This window comes from Anolis carolinensis, chromosome 3, assembly GCF_035594765.1.
Source record: "Anolis carolinensis isolate JA03-04 chromosome 3, rAnoCar3.1.pri, whole genome shotgun sequence".
Lineage (NCBI taxonomy): Eukaryota > Metazoa > Chordata > Lepidosauria > Squamata > Dactyloidae > Anolis > Anolis carolinensis.
In genome coordinates this window covers 109,199,418-109,223,386 of record NC_085843.1, presented here as the reverse complement: position 1 = coordinate 109,223,386, position 23,969 = coordinate 109,199,418, and the positions used below count along the sequence as shown (strand labels likewise).

Genomic DNA, 23,969 nt, shown 5'->3' with positions numbered 1-23,969 from the left:
TATTATTTACTGCATTTATTTACTACATTTGTATCACACCCTTCTCACCCCAAAGGGGACTCAGAGTGGCTTACAAATTATATGTACATACAATATATTATATTATTAGCATAGCACAATATCAGCATTATATATTACTTTATTGAACTATACCACTATACTGTAATATTATGAGTAATATTATATGTAATACTAGCTGTGCCCGGCCACGCGTTGCTGTGGCATTTTCTGGTGGTGTTGGTGAGAAATTGTTGAGGTAGTGGTGGTATTGAATGTCTGTTGTATGGTAGTCTTTATGTTTAGTAGGCACACTGAAGTGGATTATATGGTAGTGTGGAGTCAAGATAATCCAGTTCAAAGCAGATAATATAAGATTCTAAATGGGATATATAGCTATGTGGAAGGGCCGTGAGTCTACACTGCCATATAATCCAGTTAAAATCTGATAATCTGTGGAAGAGGCCTAAGTGAGTCTCCTCGGGTTAGAAGGGCGGGGTATAAATAATTGAAATAAAATAAAATAAATAAATAAATAAATAAGTGAGGCCTATCTGTGCCTGTCCCCTGGGCTGAGTAGGTTGCTAGGAGACCAAGTGGGCGGAACTTAGCCTTCTAACTGGCAGCAATTGGATAAAAACTATTATTCCTCTCCCTGTAATTAGGACTTTATTTTTCTTTTCTTTTTGTTGTATCAACCTTGAGCTGTGAATGATGGGTTGTGTTGTCAAATTTCGAGGTTGGGGGGCCTGTAGTTTTGTTGTTTTGTCCGCTGCCCTGATGCCATCACTCTTTTATATATATAGATAGAATATATAATTAATATTATTATGTGGTATTATTATTAGTGTTATATTGTATTACATTATAATATTATTATCAATATTATATGTATATACAATATATTATATTATAAAACTGAGGGCAGGGGCCAGGTAAATGACCTCGGAGGGCCGCATCCGGCCCCCGGGCCTTAGTTTGGGGACCCCTGATATAGATACTAGCTGTGCCCGGCCACGCGTTGCTGTGGCTTTTTTTTTAGGTGTTTCCGTGTCTTAGAGGGGGGAAACCTTTGTTGGGAGGTATTAGGTGGCCCTGATTGTTTCCTGGATGGAATTCCTTTGTTTCCAGAGTGTTGCTCTTTATTTTGTGTTTTGAGATGAAAGAGTGATGAGTACCGAATGGGTTTGGACCTTCAAAGAGTTGGTGTTTCCCTGTTTGAGGGGGGGAATCCTTTGTTGAGCGTAAGAACTTAGAGACGTGGATGAGGGGTTGTATTGTCAATTTTCTAGGTTGGGGGGCCTTTAGTTTTGTTGTTTTGCCCGGTGGAGCAACACCATTATCCTTTTATATATATAGATAATATAATTATCCTGCTGGAAGTGTAGTGGCTTGAGGGTTGGACTATGACCCCATCTACGCTGCCATATAAAATCCATATTTTCTTCTTTGAACTGGATTATTTGGTAGTGTAGACAATCCAGTTCAAAGCAGATAACGTCAATTGATAATCTGGATTATATGGCAGTGTAGAAGGGCCTATGACTCTGGAATCAAGGATCTGAATCTCCACTCAACTATGGAAACCCACTTGGTGACCTTGGGAAATCATTCTCTCTTAGCCTAATGGGAAGTCAAAGGCACCCCTCTCTCTTTGAACAAACCTTGCCAAGAAAACCCTATGATAGGTTCAATGTAAATCAGAAATGACTTGACAACACACAACAACATGTAGAGGGATGATCTTGTATAAAAGGCCTGTGTAATTATTTTTTCCCTTACCTGGTTGGAGTCTTTTTGTCTTCTTCTGATATCAAAAACCATACAAAATCTGCATAGCTGATTTTTCCTTCTTTTTGTACCTTTCTGCCTCTGAAAAAAGAGGCAAAAATAGGAGAGTATGACTAAAGGTACAGACAAGTGTAAACTGCACAGCTGCCAATATTTCAGAATACGCTAGAGAAAAAATTTATCTTCTTTTCCCTGCCCTCCAAGGATCCCAGGTCAACTTACATGAAGTTGTCTAATTATATTCACCCAGGGAAGAAGGTTGACTAAATAAAAAATGCCTGGCCTAGAGCAGTGGTTCTCACTGTGTGCTCCGTGCTTCTCCCCTCCTCCTCCCTCCAAGCTTTCCCTCCTCTTTCCTGCTCCTCCTCCCTCCTCCCTTGCTGCCAAAAGCCTTTTTTCCTCACCTCCCTCACCACCAAAAGCCTTTTTCCCTCGCCTTTCTTGCTGCCTAGATCTTTTCTCCCTTGCCTTGCTTACTTCCAAAACTATTTCCCTCTTGCTGTTCAGGGGATGTTTTGATTATGCTTTTCCTGAATGGCAGAAGGGGATTAGACTGGATAGCCCCTTGGTTTGCTCTCCTCCTCCTCCTCATTATTATTATTAAGGCTGAATGGCCATCTGTTGGGGGTGCTTTTGATTGTGTTTTTTTTCCTGCATGGAAGAAGGGGGCTGGACTGGATGGCCCCTGGGGTCCTCCACTGAAATATGGTTAAGCTTATGTTGGTCAAAAAGTTTACCCATGCCTGATATATATACATATAATACTAGCTGTGCCCGGCCACGCGTTGCTGTGGCGAAGTATGGTGGTATGGGAAATAAAGTACAGTAGAGTCTCACTTATCCAACATTCACTTATCCAACGTTCTGGATTATCCAACGCATTTTTGTAGTCAATGTTTTTAATACATCGTGATATTTTGGTGCTAAATTTCTAAATACAGTAATTGCTACATAGCATTACTGCATATTGATCTACTTTTTCTGTCAAATTTGTTGTTTAACATGATGTTTTGGGGCTTAATTTGTAAAATCATAACCTAATTTGATGTTTAATAGGCTTCTCCTTAATCTCTCCTTATTATCCATATTCGCTTATCCAACATTCTGCCGGCCCGTTTATGTTGGATAAGTGAGACTCTACTGTATTGAGGAATTGGTGGTAGTTAAGGTAAAGGGTAAAGGTTTTCCTCTGACAATAAGTCCAGTCGTGTCTGACTCTGGGGGTTGGTGGTCATCTCCATTTCTAAGCTGAAGAGCTGGCGTTCTCCGTAGACTCCTCCAAGTTCATGTGGCCGGCATGACTGTATGGAGCACCATTACCTTCCCGCCAGAGCAGTAACTATTTATCTACTCACATTTGCATGTTTTCGAACTTCTGGGTAGGCAGAAGCTGGGGCTAACAGTGGGGGCTCTTTCCGCTCCCCCAATTCAAACCTATGGCCTTTTGGTCCAGAAGTTCAGCAGCTCAGCGCTTTAACACGCTGCGCAATCAGGGGATATTATTTCCTAAAGGTTGTGAATATACAATATTTCTGATTGTTTTTTTTTTGTCTGTTGGAGGCAAGTATGAATGCTGCAATTAGAGAAAATTATTAGCATGTAATGGCCTTGCAGCTTTAAAGCCTGGTTGCTTCCTCCCTGAGTGAATTTTTTGTTGGGAGGTGTTAGCTGGCCCTGATTGTTTCCTGTCTGAAATTCCCTTGATTTTAGAGTGGTGTTCTTTGCGATATGTTATGTGCTTCTACTGTCTGTGGCTCTCAGAAAACAGAGCATTTGCCAGACTTTGGTGATGGAAATACTTTGTGGGGAGGTGTTAGCTGGCCCTGATTGTTTCCTGTGTGGAATTCCCCTGTTTTCAGAGTGTTGTTCTTTATTTAGTGTTCTGATTTTAAAGATTGTATTGTTTTTGAATACTTGGAGCCAGATTGTATTCATTTTCACAGTTCATGGCAACACAATAATAATAATAATAATAATAATAATAATAATAATAATAATGATAGTAATAATAATGACTTTGGTAATACACACTGCTTCACTCCCTTCTCAGCTTCCTTTCTGGAAGAATTGTTTCTTGGGAGATGTTAGCTAGCCCTGATTATTTCCTTTGTGGAATTTCCAATTTCCCTGCTTTCAGAGTGTTGTTCTTTATTTACTGTCCTGGTTTTAGCGATTATATTGTTCTGTATTATTCTATCACAGTAATTATTTCATATTACAGTAGAATCTCACTTATCCAACATTCGCTTATCCAATGTTCTGGATTATCCAATGCATTCTGACTTTTAGTAGTCAGTGTTTTAAATTCATTGTGATATTTTGTTGGTAAATTTGTAAATACAATAATTACTACATAGCATTACTGCGCATGGAACTACTTTTTCTGTCAAATTTGTTGTATAACATGATGTTTTGGTGCTTAATTTGTATAAAGATGACTTAATTTGATGTTTAATCAGCTTTTCCTAAATCCCTTCTTATTATCCAACATATTCACTTATCCAACATTCTGCCGGCCTGTTTATGTTGGATAAGTGAGACTCTACTGTATATTGATAATGTTATATTATCTGCTTAGAACTGGATTATATGAGGCCCCTTCTACACAGCTGTATAAAATGCACACTGAAGTGGATTATATGGCAGTGTGGAGTCAAGATAATCCAGTTCAAAGCAGATAATATAACATTCTAAATGAGTTATATAGCTGTGTGGAAGGGCCTTGAGTCTACACTGCCATATAATCCAGTGCAAATTAGATAATCTGTGAAAGAGGCCTAAGTGAGGCCTAACTGTGCCTGTCCCCTGGGCTGAGTAGGTTGCTAGGAGACCAAGTGGGTGGAGCTTAGCCTTCTAACTGGCAGCAATTGGATAAAAACAATTATTCCTCTCCCTGTAATTAGGACTTTTTCTTTTCTTTTTGTTGTATCAACCTAGAGGTTTGGATGATGGGTTGTGTTGTCAAATTTCGAGGTTGGGGGGCCTGTAGTTTTGTTGTTTTGTCCGGTGCCCTGATTCCATCACTCTTTTATATATATAGATATAAACATCGGGGCTCCATGAGAAACATTTGCTTCAAAAAAGGCTCAGTGACTGAAATCTTTTGAGAACCCCTGGCCTAGAATCGCTCAACTTTTAAAAATTTGAAATGGACTTTAAACCTGAACTTCCAATCTGCATGCCAAGCTCTCTTCAGTCATAAATTCCCTTCTGCACAAAATCAGTTCTCATTGATTTTCAGCTTTAAAAAATCAGAACCACTGAGTGGGATAGGGAAGATGAGAGAAGAGGCATTCAATTCAACCAATTGGCTATGCCAAATAACTGCAAACCAAATTCATGTATACAGACTTAAAACGCTATTGTGACTGGAAAGCACTGAGCTGAGAACTCATTTTGTAAATACAGGGATATACTGATGAATAAAAAAACACAGTAAACCAAATGAGATTTATCTACCTATGTGCAACTGACATGAGAACTGCTCATGAATGTTTTAACCCCAACTAGAGTTCAATGGACAGTAGCAAAAATGACAGATTTTATAGTAGATTCATCTTGAAATTCAAAGCCCATCTTGAATTAGGGCAATTAACCTAAAAGACAGGGCACAGCTTTCATTCTATCCAAACTGTACTTTAATATTTGTAAAGGAAATTACGTTTTAGGTGTTCTAAGTATGCTACTAGTTAATCCTGAAGAATGATGAAACATTTGTATTTAATAAGAAAAAAGAGACACCTTGTTACAGCTCCCGAGAAAATCCTCTCGATCATCCGACTAGATATAGCTGTAAAAAAACAGAATGGCTAAATTTATCACGTTTGTGCAAAAGCTGTGTACTAACAATACATGCGAAATATTTATATAACTTAGTATTCAATTGCTAATTTCAACTGGGGCAAATAAATGAAAATCTGATAAATCAATACCTATGTAAGTTGCATTTATTTAATAGACTTGCTCTATTTAGGACTAAAATTGGATTGAGAGCAATATTTCCCATATTTCTGAAATATAACTGAATTCATACCCTCATTTTTACCTGCTCAATAGTCAGTGTGACTTTAAGAAACACGTCTTTCCAAATTCTGGCTTCACTGAGCCACCATTCATTGCCCCATGGCTAAAGTCCTTGCTGGTATGTAAGGCACAAATGACACCATACAAACACTGTGGATCATCACATGCAGCAGAGAATACTGTATGCCCTTGCTCTCCTGCTCCATCCATAAGATGAAAACAGCATATTGCCCATAGGTTCAACTGGTTCCATTTTTGTCCCTTCCCATTATTAGAGTAGGGCAACAACATGTTTCAGGCTTATATTTAGGGCAACTGTGTGTACATATATTTCAAACATGAGCTAAATTTGTCATACCATGGTCATTATGCCGAGCTAAATCCTTTGGATCAATATAAAGGTCATGGTCGGTATCCAGCTCCCAAAATTTGCAGTAGATCACATAAAAGTGCTCATAAGAGAAATACTCTGTCAACTGGTTAATATCTACCTCTTCTTCCAATAATGACACATTCTATGCAAAGAGAGAGACAGAGAGATTACCACTGTTGTAACCATACTAATATAATGTAAGGGTAATTTAGTATTTTACCCACTATGGATTCATTATTGGCCGATGCTGCATTGATGTAATTATCAGAAAGCCAGTGGCAGCCTTCTCCAGCCTGTGCCCTCCAGATTTCTGACACTCTTTTCAACATCCCTATTAGCAATGCCAGTTGAGGATGTTGGTAGTAGTAGTATTGTAATGTACAACTGTATTAGTTTGTAAACTGCATTTCCCACAATTATGCAGGTAGTTCAACATATCTGGAAAGCACCAAGTTGGGGAAAGCTGACTTCCATAATTAAGCCTACAGAATTGATACTAATATTTTCTGGAAATTGAATAGTTGCCAAAAGAAGTTGTGTTGGAAGGTGTCAAATTTGGGCTTTCTTCCAAACTACCTATGTTCCGAGAAACTTTTAAAAAGTAAAAAAAAAGAAGAAGACGGAGATGGACAGAGTCAATCCAAAATGCAACTGCCATCACAGCAGAATGCTTCTTTTCTACTGTGGTCACTCTGCTTGGAGCCAAAAAGGGTCTCTTATCAACAAGCTAACATCTACTCATCATTTTGTTGTTGCTTGTATTCTTGAGTATATGTCTATATTGCTTTGAATCAAGCATTTGTTCAAATATGGAACTGGGATCAGAACATCTGCTTATAATGTCACAACCATCTTTTTACAACAATAATTTGAATGCCTTACATGGACATACTCTCATTTTTAATCACCCAAAAACACAGCATAAAGCATATCCTTTCCTTGTACATACAAACTAACACTGGGATGGACAAATTATGTTATTAGGCAATAGCCTAAACTAATGATAGTTATCTGGGAAGCTACTCCGCAAATCTGTAATCATTACCTATGTTGGCTTGCATTGCTGTGAATTAAAGTACAGTATCTGAATGTCTTTACTGTCCTTACTGATATAAATAATGGACCTGTATTCAAACCATGATGTGACATTTTGATTTTCATTAATTTGAATAGTACCAATCTCAGAAAACCAGAATTCTGATATAATAGATTTTACGCTCTTGCCCCAGATGCATAGAAAACAATAAAGAGAGCTTGAAGCTTATCATTTCCTGAACTAAACAAAACTGGCAGTGAGTTTTTAAAGTTTAAAACCTAGCTAAAATGATAACATAAAATGTAAACTGTGTGCAAACAAACTTAAATGGAAAAATATACTCTTATGCTGTTAACAGACTATATGCATGCAATACCTGTAAAAAACTGCTTTTTCTGAGTTCATTACAAGTGATCTTTCCTGACCATGATCTATTCACTGTATAATATATCCTTTGTATTACCTGCAGCAAAAAAATAAAATGCACATTATGTGGCAATTATATAAGCCTTAAATGTTATGTTTTCTATAAGTATGCAACATTTTGACTGGCACTTGTCATTGTTCAAATTATGCATGAAATTCTGGATTTGTATGGAGGAGGACACAAGTCAAAATGCATTTGCCTTTTCACATAATAGTGGTCCTGATCAGGCTTAACATTCTGGATTTCTGTGGAGAAGGACATAACTTAATTCATCATTTGATTGTTTTGCCTTGGTAAAACATAGCTGTTGTATCTGTTGACCTTATGTATAAGTTAAGGGCAGATTTTAGGGCCAAAATTATGGATTTTGATAGTGGATAATTCAAGGGTCATTGAGGAGAATGGGAAAAACACCAATGCTGTCTCAGAGTACGCCACCATCAAATTATGCCTGTCTCCGAAAACTGCCGCCTCCTTTTATCCTCTCAGAAGAACTTTTCTCACACATGCACGTAAACACACACATACGAGCATCTATAACTATATCCATACATACTGGAGGTAAAAGAGTAGGAGCTGCTTCCAACTTGCAGCAGTCATTTGTGCAGCATCTCTAGCACATGAAGAAGAAAAGGACTGAACAGAGTGAAGGGAGCAAGGCAAGGAGAAGAAAAGGGGAAAATGAGGTGCAAATATGGGACATAAAGAAAACAGTCAGAAGAGCCTCAGAAGTGAAGGAGCTGTAGCTTCTCCCTTTTACATTTGAGGTGCTTTGTGTAAATTGCCAAGGCACACTGGGAGTAGGAAGGGGAGAGAGATGTATGCTAAAGCAAATGGAAAGATGAGAAGATTGATAAGACCCAGATCTGTCTGTAAGAGTGCTTGTTGGTGGAGGCAATGAAGAGGAGCCACAAGGAAGGCAGAAGAAGTGAAAAACAAACTAACACAACACAGGACTTAAAAGTCTAGAAAAGCAAAATGGTAAACGGTTGCTGGAAATTACATGGTGGTGCCAACTAAGGGACTCTCCATATTGCACACATGTGAGTGAGTCTGTCTGCTTGTCTTTTGCTATTCTCAGTCACTCATTCCTTTTCCCTTTCTAACTAGCCAATCACCTTCTTGCAGTAGACACAGCCACACCATAAATAACAAAACAGCTGCCTGAGTCTTTAGCTTTCCAAAACAATGAGTGTAGAGCAGAAGCAACAATCAGGCAAGGCAAAGCAACTAGTGGCAGCAAGTAAGAGGGAGGACAGCCCTCCTCTCCCACTAATTGCACTCCAGCAGAGCTATCTTTGCTTGCCCATTCAATGCTTTGCATTTCTGTTCTGGATCATTTTCCACCTCTGGTTATGGTGCACTCTTCTCCTCCAGCTCCCAGCTGAGAATATGTCCTGAGGGCTGGTGGCAGCAGTGGTTGGATCCTGTGATTCTGGAATAGCCTTACAGCATCATCAGCAGCCTGAGAACCAGAGAAGAATATACCAGTGCCGGAGCTCAGAAGGAACTGGAATAGGAGTGCAAGCCTGGGACTTTGCCACCTGAAAAGGGGATAGTGGCAGCAGTAGCAATAACGTATGACAGATCTAAGCAGACCAAATGAAAAGGCAAAATACAGGGATTATGTTACAGGGGGTTCAGCAGTGGCAGTCATTTTGAAGTAACCTCCTCCACACTCTCCTACACACACAGAGACAACACACACACACACACACACACACACACACACACACACACCACCTTTATAATAACACTGTGCTCAGGCATTCCAGAAGGCCAGAAGCGGTGCTGTGGTGGAAAATGTACTTGCACATGACCTATTTGTAAGTCAAACTAGATTTCTTGGGTCAATTTTTTGTCACTTTTTTCAGCTTATATGAGTATATACAGTACTCTAATTTCAGACAAGATAGGATGCAAAAGACATCTAACAAAATATACACGTATTTATTTGTACATTATCTCATTGATTTCAAAGGATTTGTCAATGACTATATTTTAAGTTGTGATTTTGAAAAATATATAACACACTTACTGTTGTAATGTACCGGAAATGAAATTCTGACGCTTCTTTTAAGAAGACTAGACTAGGATGACTGTTGACCACATCCTAAGAAAATAAGAAAATATCCCAAAAGTTTAGTTTAAGAAAGGATCCTAAAATATAAAGTTCAAAAAAATTGAAAATAGGGATTTTGGGGGGGGGGGGGAGGGAGACAGTTGGGGTGATTAGATGCAACCAACATGCAGACTATACAGACTAAATGAGTTCAGAATGGTGCTATTACTTTGGGGTTACAAGAAATGCACTGTCTCATTTCCAGGTTCTTTAAGGCTGACTAGGACTTGGATATGCCGATGGTCATAACTTTAATTCAGCCTTTTTTATTTTTAAGAGAAACAGAAAGTTAATGAGGCCCATAAAGAATGTTCTGTGTGAGAGGCTCTGAAATAATGGAAATAAGAAAATAATACTTACTTGCAAAAATGGAATGAAGTCTTCTTGCACTAAATAGTTACATCCAGGACTCTTTAGAAGATGAACAAACTTGGAAGCATCATCATGACAGTTCTGTAGAATCCTAGAAAATACAGTTTGTCTAAATTGCACATATATGCAAATTAATACTACTTTTTAAAAAACAGATGAGATAAAAGTATACTATAAAAATAAATATTTAATTGAAATTTCTTGCAATGGCTATATGCCTTGCTAAAGGGTAGGAATGTATAGCCTTGAATATTATTATTATTATTAATAATATTAACATTTTCATTTCTCTCTTAAAAGAAACCCAGAAAAGCGAATACTAAAAACAATACAATGTTCAAACTAAAACCTAGAATATATAAATATTAAAATACAATTAAACATAGAACTGTTTAAAATACATAGTTAACATAAATAAATCCAATTAAAAACCTATAAAATACATAAAACACAGCAGCCCTTGACTTGGTCTTAAAAACATTATTCTTTAAAAGCCTACCTGATTAAAAAGGTTTTAGCTTGACAGCAGGGGAGAAGTGCACTGTGGTTTTCTCAAACAAGAGTTTCAGAGCCAGCCTCAGTTAGCAACCTAGCAGAAGCTCTTTGGACCAGATGAAGTTTCCGAACACTTGCCTGTGTAGAGCATGTAACTAAGGCATGTACCACTGCAGTCAGATCTAGAGTTTCTAGCAATGGCTGCAGTTGGCGTACAAATGTGCAAAGGCACTCCTGGCCACTGCAGGGCCACTAGGTTCAATGCTGAGTCCAAGAGTATTTTTCAAGATGTGGACCTGGGTCTTCAGAGGGAGTGTAACCCATGCAGCACAGGCTGGATCCCTATTCCTTGATCTGTCTTCTAACTGACCAGGAACACCTCTATACTGCCTGGACTATGTTTCAACTTTTTACCCTCATCCAGTCCATTACTGATGACAGACACTAGTTTAGGACCAGGACAACTCTCTTTGTGTGAAAAGCACTAGTAGAGTTGGGTGTCATCTACATTTAGATGGCACTGAACTACAAAACTCTGGATGGCTGCTCCCAGTGGTTTCATGGGTATGTTAGACAGCATCAGGGACAAAAAAAAAGAGCCCCGAGGGGCCCCACAAGCCAATGGTCAGGTTTTGAACAGTAGTCTTCCAGTACCACCTTCTGGATTGGCTGCTCCAGGAAGCAAGAGAGCTATTGCAAAATAGTGCCACCAAATCCCACCTTGATGTATTAGTTTTGTACCAGTTCAAAATATATATATTTTGGATAGGAAAAAAAGCATTAGGATAACCCACAATTCTAACCACATTCATTAAATTAATAAATAAATGTTGGGCTTTTCCCAGAAGATTTCTCTATTTGTTTTATTTAAAACATGGTAAAATAGGTTTGATAAATGAATCATACTTACTTCCGCCACATTGCAACAAATTTGTGAACTGATATAAATCCTGTTCTCTCTCCTCCAGCACAATAAAATAAGGGACCTTTCCAGTAAAGAGGGCATTCACAGGCCTAGAATAAATTTACATCAGAATCAAATTAACAACCAAAAATACCCTATTTAAAAACAAGAAGATAACAATACTCCTTTTTATGATCTATTACTGCTATAGGCAATGAATTCAGTTGTGTGAATTAGTGATGGCACTGGACTCTAATTATACTGATTTCAGGATTTAAGCCCATTGTCACATTTTTTTTTTAAAAGATGGAGATTTAACAGTTTTTCTTACAAACATTCAATTGGACTCATATTTAATCATGCTTAGAAATGTCTCACTGCAATAAAATGGATTTAAGTCTCACTAATTTTGAGGCTGTAATCATGTTTAAAGTGTGGCTAAAGCTTGATCTAACACACACACAGGAAAACATACCACTATGTTTGGTGAATACAAGAAAAATAACAGCATTTTCATTTCAATATTTAAAACAAAGACCGTGATCCAGAAACAGAAGGAATTGAAGAGAAAATACAATTTTCTTGAAGATGAAATATACGGCAAATACAAACTTCTGGCTGACTAAAGATGGAAATTATACTTTCCAAACATTTCATGTTGGTGACACACTTTTTAGACATGCATCAGGTTCCAACACAGTAATTTAGTTTGACTAGAAACTGGAGGTTTGGAAATTTTTGCTGCAAACTTTTGAAAATAATGCCACATTATTCTTGATTAGTTCCTTTCTCAAGTAAAATAGCAGAAACCATCATAGTGGTTTAAAACTCATCAAAACATTTATAGAGCTCCTTGCTGAAATAAAAATTAACCAAGGGCAAAACTTTGATAATTATCCTGTCACAAGGGTGACATTTCTATGAGCAAGAATTAGATTTTGTTTTCCAACACTATCATATTCATGATTTCAAATGGCAAATTTTTGATATTTTAACTTTCTTTCCTCTGCAACTTTCAATCTAAAACTTTACAGATTTCTTGCCTATATTGGTTATTTTGTTTCATATAAATTGCCCAAAATACCATTTGGGAAAGAAAGAGGTCCTCTCAATTAAATATGAAGACACACATTCCCCTAAGAAGCATTAATACTTCCTTTCATATTCATAATAAGGATCCACAAGGATCACAGATGCTCTCACAATGTAACACTTTGTTTAGAATAAAATCTTGCATCTATGCATCCAATACCTGACAGCCTTGATTCCTTTAGAACTAGGTTTGCCATTTATTCCAAAAAACAAATCTAACTGGGAATTACTTGGGAAAAATGAAGCACACATTAAAATCAGGGAACTCACAACCTCCCAGTGATAGAACTATCCTAAAATATTGCTATGTCTGCAAATTTCACCCAATTCTGACAACAGAAGAAAAGATAGAGCCATTTCTACAGATTTCTAGATAAAAACTCAAATTTTGGTCCTGTGTTGAACTGGACAATTTCTAGATCAATTTGAGCCAAAGCAGACTATTTTCTGAATTGCCAGGTCTGCATTTTGCAATTGTTCTCTAAAACTCACCTTTGCAACCTTACCCATATCTTCCAATGTTGCTCTCTCATTTGGAAACTGGGAGAAAGTGTTCTCTATCTTAGCAATGACAGCATCTATATTCACTTTTTCTTTCGGACACCCTTGGGGAAAATAAAACGTTGGAATGGTCTGGCTTAAAGATGGTGTCAAAGGTTCTTCTTTCTTTGATTGGACCTATGGAAAATTAGGGGAGAAAACAAACATTTAAAAAAACCCAGTAACCTTACAATTCTCTCCCTATAGTCATGTGGGAAAACACTTCTCTCTATGGTTCAAAAAGCATACCAAGACTGGAATTCTATTGGTGACAGAAGCGGCATAACCACAAGGATAGTTGTCCCCCCTCACCACACCTAACAATGATTTCAGTTTCCCCTAAATTTAAAATATTAGCCCACCCCAAAGAAACAAGTAAACTTCACTTTTGCCTTGTAACTTTCTTACCTATTTTTAACATAGCAAGATTATCTATTACTGGAACCAAGGTTAACAAGCAAATAATTAGCGGTTTTGTTAAAAGTGACAGAGCCATGCTGTAATTTCTAGTAGCTTAGTGTATTCTTGTCTGTGCTAGCAGGGTATGAACTGTCTTCCAAATCTAAAAGGGAAAAACAAGAGGTGATAAGATAATGTACCCTTATAACAGAAGGATGAGAGGATAGCTGCTAAGTCTCTGTTTTCAAGAAAATATTCCAGACCAGTGAAATTAGCATTAATTAAAATACTCTACAAAGATATGATAATCAACAGATAAATGGCAACGAAAAGAACAACCTATGTTGTAGTCCTCTACGATAGGGAATCTCCAATCTCACACGCCTTTGGGCTTCTCTTTCTCTGCGTTCTTGCTGAATATGGACATCTATTTTTGCCTCTGCCTTCCACATGCACATCCTGGACAAACAGGTCAATTCCTCCAAGGGAATGCAGCCCTTGGAAGAAAAAAACATTGCTCTACCCTATTATACATACACAAATAGCAGTAAATCTCAGAGCTCTCATGAAAATGTACTGAGTAGACCTGCAAAGAATTTCACTGCAAATGCAAGGGACCTACTCAGAACACACACATTACCACTGTCATTCTTTTAAAATGTAATATATATATACCCAAACATAATTTTTTTTCTATTACTTTATCAACTGTAGCTGATACACAACTAACAATGTATCATTGATATGTCACCGAATGCCCAGTAGAGGTAAGCGATTCCACTGTTGCATTCACAGTGCTAAAGGTCATGTCCATTTAGATACATACATTTTTGATAGGTTACTTGGAAGAATATTTCATTGCTTAAAGTTAATTTTGTGTTATTGTTCTTTGAATGAAGAATCTATCTGCAACTGATCTCAACTGCAGCAGGGATGCTGTATGTCTTTGTGTGTGTGTTGATAACAATTGTGTTCCGATTATTTAATGCTTTTATTCAACTTATTTTTTACTTTTACAAGCCACCCGATGCCCATCTGTTGGGGAAACATAGCATTTAAATACATTATAAAATAATAAATCAATACTGCCAAAATATTTGCCAGTACAAATGTTTTGATGAAACATCAATTTCAGTTCATTTGTCTATTACAGAAAAAAGTACAATGCACTATTATTTATCATCATCAAGATTTCCCTTTGACACAACTTGGAAGTGAAAGTGGCCCAGCTGGCTTTATCTTCCCAAAATATTCAAAAGAGACAGGAAACTCCATATAGTTTGTAATATCCTGTGCACAAGGCAATTCCCAGATTTAAAGATCTGATTAAGTATCTCAAAACAAACTTTATAATGATACTAGCTGTGCCCGGCCACGCGTTGCTGTGGCGTCTGGTGGTGTTGGTGAGAAATTTGAGTTAGTGGTGGTATTGAATGTCTGTTGTATGGTTGCTTTATGTTTAGTATGTACAGTAGAGTCTCACTTATCCAAGCCTCGCTTATCCAAGCCTTTGGATAATCCAAGTCATTTTTGTAGTCAATGTTTTCAATATATCATGATATTTTGGTGCTAAAGTCATAAATACAGTAATTACAACATAACATTACTGCATACTGAACTACTTTTTCTGTCAAATTTGTTGTATAACATGATGTTTTGGCGGTTAATTTGTAAAATCATAACCTAATTTGATGTTGAATAAGCTTTTCCTTAATCCCTCCTTATTATTCAAGATATTTGCTTATCCAAGTTTCTGCTGGCCCGTTTAGCTTGGATAAGTGATACTCTACTGTATTTGGTTGTTTGTGTAATGTGAAAGTGGTGAGAGTAGAGGGGGTCTTTGTTGCTGTGTAGTATTGTATAGTATGCATACGTTGTCCAAGTATTGTGAATGGTTAGATTGTGTGTCGGTGCATAGCAGAAAGGGTTGGGGTGGATGGCCGTTAGGGGTGTCTCCAAAGTATTGGATGGTATAGTTCTATGATTATTTATTTATTTATTTATTTATAGTATTTATATTCCGCCCTTCTCACCCCGAAGGGGACTCAGGGCGGATCACATTATAACACACATAGGGCAAACATTCAATGCCCATAAACACATCAAACAGAGACTGAGAGACACACGCAGAGGCAAGTTAACCATCTTCTGAGGGGATGTTCGATTCTGGCCACAGGGGGGAGCAGCTGCTTCATCATCCACACTGACGGCACTTCCTCATTCCAGGTCGTAAATTAGTTAATCTTGCCTCCCCACTTTTATAAGTGGTACCTTATCTCCTACTTGATAGATGCAACTATCTTTCGGGTTGCTAGGTCAGCAACGAGCAGGGGCTATTTTTTTTTTTAATTGACGGGTGCTCACCCCGCCACGGGCTGGCCTCGAACTCATGACCTCATGGTCAGAGTGATTTAAGGCAGCTGCTCAACAGCTGCGCCACAGCTGCTGTTATCATCATGATTATTATCTTTATTATCATAATTATTATTATATAGTGGGTGGATGGCCATCTGTCAGGAGTGTTTGGATTGTGTGGTCTTGTATGGTAGAAGGAGCTTGTACTGGATGATTCTTAGGGCTGTCTGCAAACATGAGGATTCCGTGATATTGTTATTAGCATTATTATTATCAAGAGGCTGTATGGCCATCTGTTGGGAATGTTTGGATTGTGTTCTCCATGGCAGGAAGGGCTTGGACTGGATGGGCTTTAGGGGTCTCTCCTATCTGTGTGACTGTAGGATTCTATTATTATTTTTATGGTGGAGATTGTGGAGATATTGGATGGCCATCTGTCAGGAGTGTTTGGATTGTGTGGTCTTGCATGGTAGAAGGAGGTTGTACTGGATGATTCTTAGGGGTGTCTGGAAACATGAGGATTCCATGATATTGTTATTAGTATTATTATTATCAAGAGGCTGTATGGTCATCTGTTGGGAATGTCTGGATTGTGTTCTCCATGGCAGGAAGGGGTTGGACTGGATAGGCTGTAGCGGTCTCTCCTATCTCTTTGACTGTAGGATTTTATTATTATTTTTATTGTGGAGATTGTGGAGATATTGGATGGCCATCTGTCAGGAGTATTTGGATTGTGTGGTCTTGCATGGTAGAAGGAGGTTGTACTGGATGATTCTTAGGGCTGTCTGGAAACATGGGGATTCCGTGATATTGTTATTAATATTATTATTATCAAGAGGCTGTATGGCTATCTGTTGGGAATGTTTGGATTGTGTTCTTAGGGGTCTCTGCAAACCTTAGGATTGTATGATGATGATGATATTATTATTATTATTATTATTATTATTATTATTATTATTATTATTATTATTATTGAGAGGCTGGGTGGCCATCTGTTGGGAGTGCTTGGATTGTGCCCTGCATGGCAGATCGTGGGAGGTGTTAGCTGGCCCTGATTGTTTAGTGTCTGGCATTCCCGTGTTTTAAGAGTGTTGTTTTTTATTTGGTGTTGTGATTTTGAGCTTGTTAAAATATTAGGAGTCAGATTGTGTTGATTGTCATGGTTCATAGCATATATTTAAAATATTGAGTATCAAAATGGGTTGGATATTGTAGAAGGTTGGAGTGGAGATAAATAATTCGGATGATGGGTGGGCGCTAGGACCCAGGGGACAGCTTTTTCCCATTGCCTGCCTTCCCTCTTGCCGGCGGCCATGAGGGCTTCACTTTTCCCTCCCTGGCATGGCTCCCAATGGTGCATTGTGGGTTCTGTTCATGTGGAGGTGCGTGAAATGATTTTGTGTTGTTTCAACCTTAAGGCGTGGATGATAGGTTGTGTTGTCAAATTTCGAGGTTGGTGGGCCGTTACTTTTGTTGTTTTGCTCGGTGCCGCGATTCCATCACCTTTTTATATATATAGATTTACTGGGCTGGGTGCAACACGTTTTCCTTCTCGGCTTATCAAATCACCAGAAGAATAAACATATTTTTATTCTGTATCCTAGAAGGATGTGAGTACTAGGCTACTACAAAGAGGACAGGAGAGTGAACGGCAGTGGGAAGTAATTTGGGATCTTTTAAAAATTACGCTTTCACTACATGTAAATTGTATGATACAAACCAGTACAGGTATACCTCCGTTAATGACTAATTGCATTCCTGGACTGCTTGTTTAACATAAAAATTGGTACCAGAGGTAGAAATAACATGAAAAGAATGGGGAGATATTCCTATACTACACACAAAAAAGAGCAGTTCGACATGTTTCAGCAAACTTTTTACTCAAAACTAATAGTAGTCATATGCAAAATGAAACTGGGCTATGTAATCCTTGCACAACTAAACAAAAAATTGAATCTTTTGGAGACCATTTAATAGGTTCTTACAAAACGTATCTCATGGTCCCCCCCCCCCCAAAAAAAAATCAGGTAATCTAATTGGTAAATTTTTAAAATTAATTTTATTGGTTTATAAGTGTAAATACAGCGAAAGCGAGGAAAACAAAATTGGTGGGGATAGTGCAGAGAGGTGGGGAGGGGAAAGTAGGTGAAGAGACATAAGGAAGGTACAGGAAAAAGAAGGAAAAAAAATAAAGGGAAGAAAAAAAAAAGAATAACCCCCCCCCCAAAAAAACCCAACAAAACAAAGCAAAAAATAAGAGAATATATATATATATATATATATATATATATATATATATATATCTATCTATCTATCTATCTATCTATCTATCTTCCCATTGTCCTCTTGAGGAGTTTTAGTTGGTTTTTATTCATTTTCTTTTCCCGTTGACTCTCAAGAAATTTTTGTCTTCATGCATCAGATAAGTTTATTGTGAATGTGTTTCAACTTTTTTTGAATAAAATCTCTGAAGCCTGTCCAGTCGATCTTCTTTTTTCCGTCACTTAATTTCTGTGTTAGAATGTCCATTTGTATTAAGTCCAGTAATTTTATAATCCATTCATCTGTAGTGGGTACATTTTTTTGTTTCCAAACTTTGGCTAGAACTAGTCTTGCAGCCGAGCTCATTAAGAAAAACTTCATTTTCATATCTTCATTTTCCTTCAATATCCGACTTGTTATACCTAATAGATACATTTCCAGTTTTAATGGGAACTTGATTTGTAGTATTTTTTGTGTTATTTGATGTATTTTTCCCCAGTACCTATTAATATTTTTACACTTCCACCATTGGTGGTAAAAGGTTCCTATTTCTTTATCACATTTCCAGCATTTATTGGATATCCATCTGTTAGATTTGGCTATTTTGACTGGGGTATAATACCACCTGAATTGCATTTTGTACCAATTCTCTCGTATCTCGGTTGCTACAGTAAATTTTAGTTTTTTGTTCCATATTTCTTCCCACTGATTTAAGTTTATATTATGCCCGAGATCTTTGGCCCATTTAACTTAACAGTCTTTAATCTGCTCTTCTTCTGTCGTCCATTGTAATAACATTTGGTATAATATCTTAATAATTTTTTTCTCCTTTTGCATAATTAATTCCCAAGTTCCTAAGTGTTGGCTGAAACCTATTTCGGCATCTTCTTTATAACATTGTAGTATTTGATAATATTGGAACCATGTTATTTTTTGATATTCTTGTTTAATTTCTTCATGTGTCTTTATTGCCAATTCATCATTATCTTTCCCCCCCCCCTTTTTTTAGTATTTGTTGATAAATAAGCCAATTTTCCGACCAGAATTCTCTTTTATGTTTTGCTTCTGTGGGAGATATCCAGAGTGGGGTTATCTAATTGGTAATTGTGAAATAATTTAAAATGAGAAAATTCCCTATGATGAATGAGCTGATCTTACAGCCCCAGAATTCATAAATTTTGTATGAAGCGGAACTGTGACTAATTCTTTTGGTAGGGGGTTAAAAATAGTTTCTGAGTAAATCTGTTTACCCTATCATAGGCTATTACTCGCGGCTGAGTATGATTACCTTCCTAGAGTCAGATGGAAGGTTGTCCTGACAAGGGTTGTCATTATGCACCTTCTCTTGATACATTTCTATACGTTCCTCTTTGAATTCTACATCCCTTTTGGTAACAGCTGATCTCCTGTTAGAACACTGGAGGGACAGGGCTTCCTAGTTCTCGGTGTCTATACCACAGTTTTTAAGGTCAGCTTTAAGCCCATCTTTAAATCTCTTCTCCTGTCCACCAACATTTTGTTTTCCGTTCTTGAGAGTATAACTGCTTTCAGAGATAGTGATTTGAACAACGTGGCCAGTTCAGCAAAGTTGATGGTGGAGGATCATCACTTTAATGCTGGTGGTCTTTGCTTCTTCCAGGATGTTGACATTTGTCTGCCTATCTTCCCAAGAGGTTTGCAGGATTTTTTTTGGAGATATCACTGATGAAACCATTCCAGAAGTTGAGAGTGATGTTTGTAGATGGTCCGCGTTTTGCAGGCGTATAACAGGGTTGGAGGGATAATAGCTTTATAATCAAGCATCTTGTTATCCTTATGAATGTCCTGATCCTGAAACACCCTCTGCTTTATTTTTTTTAAAGCTACACTCGCAGTGTTGTATTTTGGTATTATTGTTGACTTTTGTGGAGAGGTGGCTGCCAAGGTAGCGGAAATGGTCAACATTTTCTAACGTTACACCATTAAGCTGTATTTCTGGCCTTGAAGAGAGATTGGTTGGTGCCTGCTGATAGAGCAATTTGGTTTTCTCAAAGTACAATGAGAGACCAAGCTTTTTGTATGCTTCTGCTTATAGGTTTTTTCTGAATGAGAACAAACTACATTATCATCAGCATATTGGAGTTCTATAACAGACATTGTTGTGACCTTGGTTTTGGCTTTCAATCTGCTAAGGTAATAGCTTGCCATCTGTTCGAAAGGAGATTTCTACACCAGTGGTGTAGAAATCAACAAGGTGTAGTATAATAGGTATGAAGATTGAAAATAAGGTTGGGGCAATAATACGTTTGGCACCCAATTCTACCTTAAATGGGTCACTTTGGGAGCCATTGCTGTCCAAGAACGTTGAGTGTTGGACAAGGAATCTGAGATGCAAGAGTTTAAATCCTTGCTGGGTCATGGAAGCCTGTAAGTCACACTCCCTCAGCCACAGGGGAAGGCAATGGCAATCCCACACCAAATAAATCTTACTGGAAAAACCTGTGATAGGTTCACCTTATGGTCACCAGAGTTTGGAAGTGACTTGAAGTCACACAACAACAAACAAATCCATTTTTAATAATATCCTGCTGGCAGTGTAGAAACAGTTTCACTGAACTACAGAAAACTGAGGAAAATATGTTACCCTCAAGTTAGTGTGTGTGTGTGCCTTCAACTTGCCTGTATGCTTATGGCACCCCCATGAATTTTATGGTGTTTTCTTAGGCAAGAAATACAATTGGTCCTTTGTATCCAGAGATTCTGGGTCCATGCAATCAACCATGTACAGCTTGAAAATATCCCCCTGCCACACAAAGAAAAACCCCAAATGTAACACTTTTGCCACTTTATATAAGGGACTTTTGATATGTTTTGTCATTATCTGTCAGGCCAAAGCTATAATTTATCAGGAGAAAGTCCTATAGAACCCAAAGATGTTTTATTTTGAGTAAATATTATGAGATTGCTATTTTGAGAAACTGACTGAAGAGTCATTTTGCTAATTACTACTTCTTGTAATGAAGTTAGTCTGCCTAATATTGCCTTAATATTGATTTATAAGTTTAAAGACACTGCGGAGTTGAATATTTGATTTGTAATAATGTTTTGATGCCATGTGGATTTAAATAAATATAACTGCCTTTAACAGGGCATCATTGCCAAAACATTTTTGGGACTTATTGTAATATGAGATTGTAATGCAGTGGTATGCTATTAGTACACATGGAATACATCTCCCAAGAACTATCAAATCTGATCAAATATTTTTTTGATATTGTTCTCTCTAGTCTTACTGTTTTCAATATGGCCAGAGCAAGAATTAAAAAATAAAATAAAATAAAAAGCACAAATGTACGTAATCTTCCAGGAGGAAGTGATCTAAGAGTGACCATGGGACCATAAGTTCAACATCGCATCACATTTTTTGGAAAAATGTAGATTTACACTGTAGAGTTAAGATTTACAACTTTTATCTTTCAGCTGCTTTTTCTGGCATACCACCAGATATTTATGGGGACTGAACAAGATTAATCTCTCCAGGCAAGCTAAAGTGAGTTTATATATAAACAGGACATTCTCCACAACTGTAATGTGTCCAGGGCTAGCTCCTCACCTGGAAGGTCCCAAGGACCATCTATTCCATTGTAGCTTTGGAAGCAGTTCTGATAGAACCAATGGTCTTATATTGTTGGACTTACCCCTTTCAGACAAACATACACACTTACTGGTTATACACACAGCAATGCCTTGGGATTTTGAGGGTAATCAAAACATCTGTTCAAGCAAATCTTGTTAAATACGTTCAGTGCTCTTGTCCAAACAATGATGCACTAATTGCTGCCACTGCAAGGCAGCCTCTGGAGGGGCAACTTAAACAGACAGCCTGGCACCAGTGGTCAATATCGAAAGAGTGGTAACAACAGGAGTACTGCTCTGTGAAACTGAACTTATATTTACTTTCTAAGTGTGGGACATATCTTAGCACTCGACACATTTTTGTGGAACGGCACCATCACTGTAACTTTTCTACAACATCGTACTTGAATCTGTACATGCAAAAATCTGAGGTGTCATATTTATGTATAGACAGCATTTGATGCTTTAATTCTTCTTAGTTTTACAGAGCAATATCAGTATACAAATAAACTTGGCAGCACCAACACAAGGCATCCTTAAACAAATACTGATGTCCGAAGTGACAGCCTGTGTAGGCGCTCCATGTTTGGCTGCCATTTTGTTTTTTCTATAGTGCAGTACATACACATAGGATTGCCTTCTGGAAAAATCAATACGTTGGCAGGTTGCTATGTCTCTACAACATATATTTCACTGACAAGGGTTGACTCGATTAAACTAACTTTTAGTATGAAGTTCTACAGTCTACCAAATGTGCAAAAAAATTGGCTGTAGTGCAGAGGAATGGCTGGTGAAATAATACTATCCTAAAAGACTCAGCATTAATTTTAAAAACACTTAACAATTAGTGTTTAAAACATCTGAAGACCTGATAGGAAATAGCCACATGGGCTCAAGGTCCCTGAGGCTAAGGAGGAAAGGGGGGCATTGGGAGGATGTGTTTCTAGTGGTCAGATGTTAGAACATCATTAGCCTTCATGGTTTGTTGCCTAAGAACATAATTTATGAAGCTTCCTGAGTTTTGCTTAGCCTACTGAAGAATTTTGGTTTGTATATTATTTTATATAATATATACAGCTTTGCAAATAACCTTCTACAATAAAAACAAAAGTAAATTTTGCAAAACTATATGCCAATTCATGAAAACATGGAATGAAATCAAGATTGCAACAACAAAGCATCTAATTTAAACTTGTAATCAGCAATTATTTTCTACCACGGCGAAGTTGACAACAAACAAGATAATTTATTAAGTGTTTGGATTTGGAAAAATGTTGATTATATTTAGCATTCCCCTCTTTACATCAGTAGTTTGCTTTTTATGTATTACGCATGTGACAGCTAAAGGACACCACCAGCTGTTTGGAAAACACAAACACTGCTATCAGCACATAATAAGCCTTTCAGTATATACTTTCAGGTTGTTAAAATAGCTATATGCTGACAAATTTGTTCAACAAAATTCAGAAAAGCTATGAGCAATGCGTGCCACAGTTTGCCTTTAATGTTTCATTGGAGGAGTGCAGTGAGTTTGTTATGTGACAATACTTCACAAATCAACCACGTTTTGCCCCAACTCTTTTGAATAGGGGAAAAAACCTGTACAGTTTAGCAGTTCTGTTTCAATGCTGATACCAGAAAAGAAACAGTGAAGGGCTTTGTAGCTGCATAATATAATATTCCAATCTCAAATCATATATACGCTGCTTTGGAAGTGCAGCAACTAAGATATAAGCTCATTTTTCATCTATTATTGTAAAGGGTTTGTTTACATTTGTTGGCAAACATAATATTGAACATGATCTTGTAAAGTGCCATAAAAAGATGAATTTTCTAGCTCTTGTTAGGGTACAAAGATGTTTGTTTGCCGTGATATCTTTTGAAACAAAGATACCCTTATTTCCATGCTGCAAAAAAAACCCATAGATGAAGAATGAACAGAGTAGAATATGTCTCATCGTACCCTGTGCTGGGAGAGGGACTGGCTCACAATCAAGTGATGCATATATTGTTATATATTAGTCAGATTGTATTGAGAGGCAAGTGTAATGTTAAATCTGATTCTTTCTAGGCATTAGTGTGAATTTACAGAACCCCAAGTGTAAACGGAGCGCTTCCACAAGCATGAGAGGCAGCTGTGGAATGTGAACTTGCTGATTCTCCTTT

At 37.5% G+C, this 23,969-nt stretch overlaps 1 protein-coding gene across 3 annotated transcripts in view; it reads right to left on the bottom strand.

Annotated features, from left to right (window-relative positions):
• Positions 1 to 23,969, bottom strand: part of ppp2r3b (protein phosphatase 2 regulatory subunit B''beta) — a 62,767-nt gene that overhangs the window by 11,754 nt on the left and 27,044 nt on the right. For all 3 annotated transcript variants that reach the window (XM_062975330.1, XM_062975331.1, XM_062975332.1), the window contains 8 exons: positions 13,125 to 13,310; positions 11,547 to 11,650; positions 10,130 to 10,232; positions 9,686 to 9,760; positions 7,597 to 7,683; positions 6,170 to 6,326; positions 5,530 to 5,578; positions 1,780 to 1,869 (listed from right to left, as the gene is read on the bottom strand). In XM_062975330.1, the coding sequence (XP_062831400.1) occupies positions 1,780 to 1,869; positions 5,530 to 5,578; positions 6,170 to 6,326; positions 7,597 to 7,683; positions 9,686 to 9,760; positions 10,130 to 10,232; positions 11,547 to 11,650; positions 13,125 to 13,310 (851 nt within the window). The remainder of the gene's footprint in view (positions 1 to 1,779; positions 1,870 to 5,529; positions 5,579 to 6,169; positions 6,327 to 7,596; positions 7,684 to 9,685; positions 9,761 to 10,129; positions 10,233 to 11,546; positions 11,651 to 13,124; positions 13,311 to 23,969) is intronic.